At 40.0% G+C, this 11,598-nt stretch overlaps 1 protein-coding gene across 1 annotated transcript in view; it reads right to left on the reverse strand.

Annotated features, from left to right (window-relative positions):
* ARHGAP15 (Rho GTPase activating protein 15) overlaps window positions 1–11,598 on the reverse strand; it is a 369,524-nt gene that overhangs the window by 25,785 nt on the left and 332,141 nt on the right. The window contains exon 12 of the mRNA XM_009907693.2: window positions 2,289–2,394. Coding sequence (XP_009905995.1) covers window positions 2,289–2,394 — 106 coding nt within the window. The remainder of the gene's footprint in view (window positions 1–2,288; window positions 2,395–11,598) is intronic.

Raw genomic sequence — 11,598 nt, forward strand, 5'->3', positions numbered from 1 at the left:
TTCCTCTAGTCCCATTGCTTGTTGTCAAGGAGAAGAGGCTGCCTCCTCCTATCTCCAACCTCCCTCCAGATAGCTGGAGAGGGTGATAAGGCCTCCCCTCAGCCTCCTTTTCTGCAGCCTGAACAGCCACAGCTCCCTCAGATACTCCTCACAGGATGTGCTCCAGGCTCTTCACCAGCCTCATTGCCCTTCTAATAACTCACCCCCCACATTCCTTCTACCTTCCATAATTCTGTGCCACTATATTGTACCCATCTCTAGCTTCTCTCTATGCCTTCTGCAATGACACTTAGGTAGTGCTATGTCTAAGAGCCACAGTCAATCCCAGCATTGTGTACACCTGCATTATGAGGTATTGATATTTTATTGTCCCTCTTTTAGCATGGGGGGGGGTGGGTGTTTGTTGGTTTGTTTGTTTATTTACCCTTTTACTTTCTTTTCTCCAAACCCCACCATCCTTGGACCAGCTTTACCAGTTATTCTACACATCCACAGCAGGCAACAATTGCTATCCCAAACAGATTATGCTCTAAAAAGCCAAGGCAGACAAAGGAAGTATTATCATCATTTTGTAAACAAGGAAACAAGGCACAGAGAGATTAAGTGATTTACCCAAGGTCACCCAGAACATTCAGTGAAAGCCAAGAGCTGAACCCAAGTCTCCTGAGTCTCAATCAAGTGATTTAGCTAGAAGATCAAAGACCCATTGTCTGTACCTCATACCTCTCCCCCAAGACATGGTAACAAAACTTTTGTCAGGTTAGGATCAATGTCACATGTGGTGCGGTCAGTTTTGTGCGTGGCATATCTGTGCTGACAGCACTTCTTGCACTCAGGTTCTTCCCAGGAAGTTATTTCCCTTATTATTCTTGCATTGGCAGTAATAAATTATCACCTTTCTCTAGAGAGGGAGAGGATGTGCACACACATCAGATGAGTACAGAGAAAACTGTTTCTGTGCAAGGCCAAACTCAAGTCATTTATGGACTGCTGAAAATCCCTCCATACTTAATGAAATGGGGACATTCCCACAAGTTTATGGACTTTATTTTCCAGTTTCAGCTGGAAGATTAAAAAACAAGAGAAAGGATCTACATCTCTTATATGTATATGCCAGGAGAATGCAGCAGGAATGATCAGTATAAAGGCATCATTCATTAGAAGCTCAGAGCAGCCTTTTATTTGGAGTCTTTATTACTCACTCACTGGAGTCATTATTTCACTCATGGGATGAAATACTCCTCTGTGCACAGGGCATCCTTGAGGCCCTAGATCCTACTTAGTTTCTGCAATTTTAAGGGTATTTTGATTGAGAAGTAACTGTACAAAATGGCACTGAGACTTCCAACAGCAGGACAGACATGAAGGGAGGAAGGAACAGGATCCTGCCCTTCATGTTCTCCTATCTCAAGATCTGCCACTTCTGCTCAGCCATTCTGCAAATCAAACAGCTGCAAGTCAGGTTCCAAGTGAACATCTGGTTTGTTAATACCATGTAACAGAAGGAAAAAAGCACAAGGTGAACGTGAGAGCCTAGATGACTTTGTGGGCTGGTATCTCTTGCAAATGGATCTCAATGAGTCTGGAAACAATAGAACTCCCCTCAGAGTTTCTTAGACTTGGTCTGTGTTGTCACAAGCTTCCTCATAAGGCACAAGGGCTCACAGTATATTGATTTGGGTGAGGTTATTTCTACTATTATGTGACTCAGTAAAGGAGTTCAGAATGGCAGGCATCTTGGTGGTTAAAACTGGTGATGATAAAGCCTCTTGTTAGAGAAAGTTCTTCACTGAGCGAGTCCTTCATCATTGGAATGTGCTGCCCAGGGAGGTGGTGGAGTCACCGTCCCTGGAGGTGTTCAAGAGGAGATTGGACGTGGCACTTGGTGCCATGGTCTAGTCATGAGGTCTGTGGTGACAGGTTGGACAGGTGATCCTTGAGGTCTCTTCCAACCTTGGTGATACCGTGATAATGTGATACTGTAACTTCAATACTAGAATGTGTTGTATTTTCCTAGTTCAGTGTACCTGCAGCATAACAACCCTCATGTGTCTGCTTGCATGGAAGAAAACAGAGCTGCTCTTTTCTAGTAGAGGACAAATTTGTGCTTTTGCTCAGACATACTGATTTCTTGAGCAGCTCTAGGATATACATAGATACCATAAACCATCCTTAGTTTTGCCAAAGAGCATAATTATCTTTGGTATTTTGGATGAGATCTCTAAGAGGATTTGGACACCAATTTGTTTTAAAATTACCAATCTGTTAAGTAGCAGAGCTCTACTTACTTCTTTAGATGCTCAAAAAGCATTTTCATTGTGTCGTAGTTGGGTCTGGGGAGTTTTTTTACCAGGCTTCTTATGGATTTGATGCGAGTGGTGTGGTCCTGGATTTCTGAGGGAGGGAGAAAAAAGAGAAAATAACCACATGAGTGACATATTAAGAAGTTACTTTACCCAGTAATGTAGCTGGTACCTTTACAAGAAAAGCTGTCGTTAATAGATAGTTAAAAATAGAATCTATCATACCTTCTGTCACCTTCATAGAGAGCAAAAGTGATTTATAAGGATTAAAAATTCACTGTTAATCTCAAGGAAGCATTTTCTGGTTCACAGAATTAGATTCTTGTGCTTTTCATTTATTAGACTATCATCCTAAGATAAAACACCTCTAAATAATAAAGAACCCTGGTCAGGCATTGGAACAGGCTGCCCAAGGAGGTGGTGGAGTTCCCATCCCTGGAGGTGTTCAAGAAATGTGTGTACATGGTTTAATGGCCATGGTGGTGTTAGGTCAGTGGTTGGACTTGATCTTAGAGGTTTCCTCCAACCGAAATGACTCTATGATTCTGTGATTCTGTGATTAAAAGTGGAATTCCACTTTGGAATTATATTTATCCAGTTACATTTATCTAACTACATCTTCTATGATGGTTGCACTTCCTAGATAGTCATAGAATCATAGAATGGTCTGGGATGGAAGGGACCTCCACAGGTCATCCAGTCCAACCTCACCGCAGGCAGCAGGGACACCCCCAACTAGATCAGGCTGCCCAGGGCTTCGCTGAGCCTCACCTTGAATATCTCCAGGGAAGGGGCCTCAGCCACCTCCCTGGGCAACCTGTTCCAGTGTTCCACCACCCTCATAGCGAAGAACTTCTTGCTAGTCCTTGTTGTCCTTTCTTTTATTATCATAGTTGAGTCACCTCTATTTATGAATACAGAACTAACCAGGCTGGAAAAGAACTTTGAGATCATTGAGTCCAACCTATCACCCAACACCATCTAATCAACTAAGCCGTGGCACTAAGTGCCTCATCCAGTCTCTTCTTAAACACTTGCAGTGATGGTGACTCCACCACCTCCCTGGGCAGCACATTCCAATGGTCAGTCTCTCTTTCTGTGAAGAATTTATTCTTAACATCCAGCCTGAACCTTGCCTGGCACAACCTGAGTCTGTCCTCTTGTTCTCTCTCTGTTCTTATCATTACCTTTGAAAATATAACATGATTTACTGTTCCTTTAACTTGTGTTTTCTCATGATGAAGGAACTATTCAACTTAAGTTATTTTCTAATACCTGTAACACCTCACAACTCTCATCTCTGTAGGAAAAATGAATAACTAAATGAATGTATTTCCAACTTATGATTAGTAATAAAGAATGCAGTGCTAAGCATTTCAGTCTCTCCTCTGAGGTGCTAAGGACACTGCTATCCTTTTTGTTAAGATATACCTTCCTGTTTTGGCATGATTCAGAGTTCCACGGGCAAGGTTTGACTGATATTTTCACTGATTTGGGTAAGATGTTGTAACTAACGCAAAGTCGTGTACAACTGTGCTTTCATTCCGGAACAGATTAGATAAGGTGCCGGTAGGTCTGACGTAGGGAAAACATCTTGCATGCTACATGCCCCAGATAACCTGAGAATACTTTTCTGATCTTATCATCTATGATTTAATTATCACTTAACATTCTTCGTATATGTTCCTTTTTAATATTCATATTACCCTAGCACCCCGAGATCTCAAAGCAGGATTGAATCCCAGTTGCAGTAGGTGCTGCATAAGCGCTCGTGGTGATTTGTGCCTTGTCTCGAAGGTTTCACCACAAAAAATAATTATTTAAAAAATAAAAAAAAAAGAAGTTTCAAGTGTAAAATTCATGCAACTGAATTAAAAAACTCAGTTTGCTGGGGTAATATTCCTTCCTCGGCATGTATTCCTAATTCCTGATGAGATGAATACTTCATCCACACAGACATATGTGTACATTATTTATCATTTGATCATGTTAAAGAGCTCAAAGTAGTCAATGCATAGGTGGTGCTTTCCAGTTAAAACCCCTCAAACTTTCATGTGGATTTATCCTATGCTATTAACAAAGGTGTTAATGAAGTTACACATCAAATGGATTCACTTTCTGTGTACTTCACCCTTGTTCTGGTTTGACTAATACAGAGCTTTAACTTCTGAACAGCACAAACTTCCCCAGTCTTGCAGCCCAGTCATCCCTTGATGTTTGGAGAGGGTTTTTTTTGCCACAAGCCATTGGTGATGTTTATTTTTTTTCCTATAGATGATCTGTTTCTTTTTGCCCCATGGATGATCTGTGCAGTGGAAATACACCTGAATCTACAAATGAAAATGAGACGAAATTTGCAGAAGTAAGTTTGTGATAAGAAGGGGGAACAAATTCTGTGGGTTTCTGACTTGTGCTTCTTGGTGTGCCTACATGCTCTAACCTTACTAGATAAGTTAGGTTTTTAGATTGGCTGCACTGCAACTTCTCAAATAAAACTCAACTAATTTATTTTTAATTTTTTTTTTTTAATTGAATGGATTGAGGGGAACTAAAAGACTGAGGTAGAGAAAGACTCAGTGGAAGGAAAGTCTCACTGCTTGTCTGTTGCAGAATATTTGCAAGGAGATATCAGACAGCAAAACTTTATCTTGCGCTCTTGAAGGAAGTGTCTCTGCTCTGTGTTGATTAACCCAGATAACAGGTTGGAAATCACCTTCCTTATAGAAACAGTGCCATTTACAGAGGGTGTGCTTCCCTGTGACCTGTGAGGAGTATTTGTAAAAGAAATAAACTAAAATGTAGTATTCATTTAGAGGAAACTATTTATTGAGTGAATGGCAAGAGCAGAGAGCTCTTGGTTTAGGGCTTACTGTACTAAAGTCATAGAACCATAGAATTGATAAGGTTGGAAAAGATCTCAGAGATCATCAAGTCCAACCTATTACCTAATACCTAACACCTCCTGACAACTAAACCATGGCTACAAGTGCCACATCCAAGCCTTTTTGGAACACCTCCAGGGACGGTGACTCCACCACCTCCCTGGGCAGCACATTCCAATGGCCAATTACTCTCCGGGAAGAACTTTCTCTTCACCATCGGTGCTGATAGACGGGAGAAGAGGTTTTTAGGCAGACACTAAAGTACAAAACCCACTAAAACTGGTGTATTTATAAAAGACATATAAACTAAATTGTAGTATTCATTTACAGGATGATATGTGTTGAATGAATGGCAAGAGTAGAAAGCTTGCAGAAAGCTTTTGTTTAGGGCTTACTCTACCAAAGTTATCAGCGTTGATACACAGGAGGAGAAGAGGCTTTTAGGTAGACACTAAAGCATGAAAGCCACTGAAATTTGCATGCAGTTATTTTGTGAATCAGTTTGTTAATTGTTGGTCTATTGTAAAAGAAGGGAAGAAGAAAAAAAAGATAAAAAAAGACAGGCAACATGTGGCAACTTTAGTCAGCATTTCTGAACTGGGAATGATAAACACCTCTGCCTGGCTCTGGCATTTATCAGTACTGAGATATTATTACCACATAGAGTCACAGCATGGTTACTGTTATCATCAAAAAAAAAAGAGCCAGCTAATCTTAATGGTTTGTAAAGCCGTTACCTGCACTGGTCTGACATTTATCATGATCATTTTACCACATGAGTCCTACATTGCAAAGGTATTTTATCTGGAAGGGACATCACTATGAATTATTATTTGCAGCTAGGTAGAAAATTGTATGTTGTAGATACCTTTTCTCATTATAAATCACAGTCACATTTCACCATTTCCCACACAAAGCTGCTGAGCCCAGGCTTTTTGCCATAACACTTAGTCTCGCTCCCTTTTATAGTTCCATGGAAATATTGGGTACTCTTTCATTAAAAATGGTTGATATTGGTGCTTTTATTTTATTTTATTATTGTATTTTTTCTTCCCAAAGTGCTCTATACACGCTTGATTTTTCTCTAGTAGAAAAGAATTTGTTTTTTTCCACTTGAGAAGCTGAAGAGGATAAACTGTTCATTTTTTTTATTGAAGCTTACTCTCGCTTCAGTTTTTGTGGCTGGGCTTGTCTTTACTCTTGACCTTGTTGATGGAATATTTAACAGATCAGATGCAAGATCTTATGTTTCATTTGCAATAGCTATCTATTTGCTTTATTTCTGTAAAGCCTTGAGTTCCACTTTCCTAGAAATTTTCCCCTTTCAGATTCCTAAATGTAGAAAGATTTTATTTTATTTTATTTTATTTTGGAGATATTTTTCTCCTTATTGTGCTCAGAGGGAGGAAACTCTGAAGTAATTCTCAATTAATTCTTAAGTAATTCTTAAATAATTCTTAAATTGTTGCAGAAATAGCTATGGAGAAGGAAAAATAGTTCTTAAAATCTTGCAGAAATAGCTATGGAGAAGGTAAAATAATCCTTAAATTCTTCTATAAATAACAGCGGAGAAGGAAAAGTAGTTCTTAAATTCTTGCAGAAATAAATAGCTATGGAGAAGGTGAAATAGTTCTTAAATTCTTCCAGAAAGTGCTATGGAGAAGGAAAAAAGAATTCTTAAATTCTTCTATAAATAGCTATGGAGAAGCTGTCCCCGCTCCTTGCTCTGTGTTATGGAGCAAAGGAAGGTAAACACTCTGAGCAGCTGTTACATTGTCCAGATAAGTCTAGAAAAAAAGAAATAGAACAATTTTGATGAAGTGAAATATTTATTTTTTATTTTCTTTTCCATTTAACTGGGGAGAATCTAGGGAAATTTGGGCAGGTTAGGGTCTCTTTTCCTTGTGAAGATTTCTGCAGCAAAAGAGTCATCCCAGCCACATATATGAAATAAAGAATGAGAGGACAACTAATCCCATTTGCATTTTTTGGGGCAGGTGATAATTTTGGCAGATCAAGACACTGGGAAGTGAATCATAGATGGCTTTTCCCAAGTTATATTTTCCTACAGCAGATATTTAGAATTTTCTTTAAAAATCGGGCTGGCTCCCTTTCAGCAGAGCAAAACTGGTGAGGTGCGCTCTTGTTTACATCTGAATGAAGAATGCATTGGAGAAAAATAAACCCCACTGTAATATTCTATAAGCTCTTTTGTAAATGAGCTTTGGCTAAACATTTTTGAGCAGAGAAGAAACCATGAGGTGCCTGTAACATTAACAGTGGCTGGGTAAAAATGACTGAAGAGAGTAACCTTTAGCGCTCGTGTCCATAAAGAATACTTAAGGCAAATCCCAGCGAATCTTTCTTTTAATCATTAATTTTAAATGGACAGAGATGTTTACAACAAGCCACTTTGTTTCAGAACAGGAAGTCCAAGGGTTTATCCCCAATAACTCACGTTTGCTAGGGAGGGATGGATGTCTCTAACCTGACATGCATTCATTATTTTGTAAGGTACTGGAGTCTGACCCGTGACCCTCCTCAGACCTGCTGCATTATTCATGTCCGACTTACTTTGTCTACTTTTACTATAGCACCCATTTCCCTTTACCAGGCATTTCAGTGGCTTGTGCATGTTTAATGTTAAATGGCATTTATGGCTCACATCAATTCCTAATTTTATCACGAGCCATGGTTTCTTTTTTATGCTCTCAAGCCTCACAGCTGAACTGCTGAAAAAAAACCCAAAAACAAAAAAAAAAAAACAAGCCTTCACAACTCAGTGATTTATGATTCTGCATAAAATATCAAACTATTGATCTGCCACCTGATCTAGGTTTAGGTTTTTTAGGCATGGTTTTCTCTGATTTTTTTTTTTTTTTCCTTACAAGGCTCTTCTCACCTTGTTTTGGGGTTTTGGATGAGATCTCTGCTGTGGTTAAAACGTCATACACTGTTGCTACAGCAAAATCTGGCTGCCAAGAGTTTCTCCAACAATTTGTGACTGATTCAGCTGCTGAGAGAAAGACAGGTCTTGTCTGGGGCTTTTATTTTTTTTTGTTGGATTTTTTTTCCTTTTTTTTTTCCCTCCTTTTTTTTTTTTTAATCAGAACTGAGTGGTTTAGGTGGAATTTTGAGTGCTAATGAAATTGTGAGACTTATGGCGCTGGCTACAGCCAGCCGTAGTGTGGGCAGACGCTCTGCGAGCTTCCCCACTGTGCTGCTGTGCAAGCATCCCTGCTGTTATGTTTGCTATAGTTTTAATGTCTGTGAAAAATTCCTGATGCAACTAAATTATGTTCTGCCCTCTTGTTTGTATAAATAAACACCCGACTTAGCCAATTCATCTTGCTCTTGCCCATTTTAGAAGCCTGCCCTGTCGCACAATGCTTAACCCTGGTCCTTGATAGCTTTGGTGTTATCAGGCAATGAAAACTTGCTTAAAACAGAGTGCTCTGCTGGCTTGGTTTTTATTTTCAGAGGCATCAACTGCCCAAAGCTCTGCTTTTATTTGGTAAGGCTGCATATTCTGGAAGTCATGCTGGCTAAAATAGACAAATTTTTTAATGTATAAATATATAGATAAGTTGTTCACATCTCTTTTAATGTCAGGATATTTTGATATTACTGTGGGCAACATAAAAGCCCCAATTTTAATCACTTGCAAGTACACTCTGGCAATCGTTTGTGTGCAGATAGATGGTGAAATATTTTCTTGGTTTTAAGGGAAAAAAAATTAATCTATAAGAAGTTTTCAAACTAACTAATGCTTGCTATAAGGAAAATAACCAATTTGTGATCCCAATTGATTTTAGTTGTGGTTTTTTTTTAATTCATGCCTCAGAAATAGATGTTGCAAAAGAAAATGAGAATTGTGTAGAGCAATCTCTATATGGGCAATTGATGAATTCGTCCTATGTGATATAAAGGAGTGGTGCTGTTTACAATGAATATTCATACAACTTTTGCCAGCTCTTAGCAAGACCTCGGAGAAGGAGTTTGCAGCTCGGTCCCATTTAACAAAAAATCTGTGTGGAATTAATGGGAAAACCCAGCACTCACAAAAGTTAAACTTTAATGTATCAAACTCCAGGTGCCGGAGTTTGAGGGAAATAACCAATAATAGTCATTTTTAACATATTTGATGGGACTGATTATGCAATGTGCAACTCTAAATGGCTTATAGCACATTGTAGCATGGTTCCATCCCATTGGCTACAGTAGGGTGCAGGCAGATGGATGACAGTGACAAGGAGAGAAGTGCTTTTGCTTAGCCGTGCGTTAAGATGCCATCCAGAAGCTCTGTGCACTGCAGACACTTCATTAGGATGCCAGGATAATGGTAAACTACCACTCAGAGTGACACCCCATTTCCTGCTTACTGAGCTCTCCAACCTCGGCAGATGTCAACAATCTCACAGTGCTACAGAGCAGACCTAACTTTCCAGGCACTTTGACTCCAATTTTTTTCCCTTAACAGTGCCATACATTACATGCAATATGTAACAGCAAGTACCAAACAGAAAACAAAATTTGCTGCCCTAATTAGAACAAAGCAGCATCTGACTTAGGTACTGCATGCCCAGCCTACATACAACCAGCTAGGCAGCAGCAAAGAGGAATAATCTTTGTCAGTTAATTTGGGGTGGGGGTGTTAATTAGACTTAGGACTTTGATCACTAATGGCTGGTCTGATCCCGGCTGAAACGGTTGTGGGTTCTCTGCGAACTTCCACCGAGCGTCATCAAAAACCAGCCAGGCTTTTCTTCTTTTTTTTTTTTTGCTGGTATTTCAGCCAGCCTTGTGTGGGGTTTTGTGCAGAGAAAGAGCAGACTTGAGCATCTGGACGGTGTGATATTTTTCTCTGCAAATGCACAACTCGAGGCCGCAACGCACCTCCCCAACAGCAGTTAAAGCCAGCAGAGAGGCTGCGCTGCGATGCTTGACCTGCCCTCCTTTCCGGAGAAACACAAATAGTTGCTCACACTTGCAAAGAATCCCTCTTCAGATACAGCAGCAGTATTTCAATTACATTTCCAACTTGATTTAATTTCTTGTAGCTAGCAGGGTGTGATGATGTATGGTTGGGTGGTTTTTCTTTTTTGAATCTGAGAGTCATGTTTATTCTATACATAAGGTTTGGGTTCTTTTTTTCCCCCCACTCTTCTTTGGCCAAAGAGGTAACTTAGGAGTAGTGCTCTGCCCTACCACAGTGGTGGCCCATCAGCAGTACTTATTTTTGTCCTGTGAAGTGGTAGAAGCGTCACTGCCAACTCCTGCAGTCCCTGCTCCCCTCTCTTTCACAGCCTTCTCTTGTCCTGTGCCACAGATGGGCTTCCATCAACACCTCTCTGGTCCTCACCTATGTTCTCCAAACTGCCACGCTGGTCACAGACCAGGAGATTTAGGCCACAGAAGACCTATGGCAGGGTGGAAGGTTGCATGAGGTAGCAAAAAAAAATGTCTTGGATGTCACCTTACATGAAAATTAGGGTGCTGAAGAGGAATTCTCCCAGGACAATCATAAAGTCAGGGGTCACATCTTGTCACATGTATTTAGTTCTTGTTTGTTTTCCTCAGGCAAAATTCCCTCCCAAGATCCCAAAAGCCCTCTGACTTCGGTCACTGAGAATGGAGCCCTCGGCACTGCTGTTAAGAGGTGGAATTGGGCCTCTCATCAGTATGCCAGGAGAGATCCCAGGGAAGAGTGAAAACAAGATATGTTTTAGGTGATTAAGCTGTACATTTACATGCTTTAAAAGGGTCTTTTAAAATATACTGGAAACACTAATTTTTTTGCATATTCATTCTGGTATTTTTGCTCTGCTCTGCCTAACCTTTACTATATTAACCTCCAGCAGAAGAAGGAAGCAAAGTAGTTCATTCCCCAGATGACCCCTATGAAGGGGTTAAAAGGATTCAATATTTTTAGTAAGCAAAGAAAAGCCCTTCTTTTTCTTCCTATTTTCTTTTTTTTCTGTTCTTTCTCCTAACATTAAAAAAAAAAAAAAAAGGAGTGGGGGAGAAAAAAAGGAAAGGAAAAAAAAGTAAACAGCATCTCCCCAAGGGAGATTTAGATTTGAAGACTGTTCATTATATCATTTGAATAAGACTAGACCTGGCCTTTTGACTTTGAACCACTACCAAATTTCAGGCTGTGAGGAAATTGTTCTACATTTCCTGACAAATTGAGTTAAGCAGACATTAAGTGGGCTTTAAGAAAACAAATGGCCATCTTTATCACAGGTGGACACTGATGGCTTAATGGGGCCTGGGCTGATTGTATCACTTCTAATGGCTTGACGGGAAGCATTAGGGTTTTTGCATAAAGAACTGGCATTGCGAACCCTGCTAACACAGACCTGTCAAGCGTTCTGTATCCCTTTGTGCATGGAAGCAGATGTTTGTATGTA

This window comes from Dryobates pubescens, chromosome 2 (assembly GCF_014839835.1).
Source record: "Dryobates pubescens isolate bDryPub1 chromosome 2, bDryPub1.pri, whole genome shotgun sequence".
Taxonomy (NCBI): Eukaryota; Metazoa; Chordata; class Aves; order Piciformes; family Picidae; genus Dryobates; species Dryobates pubescens.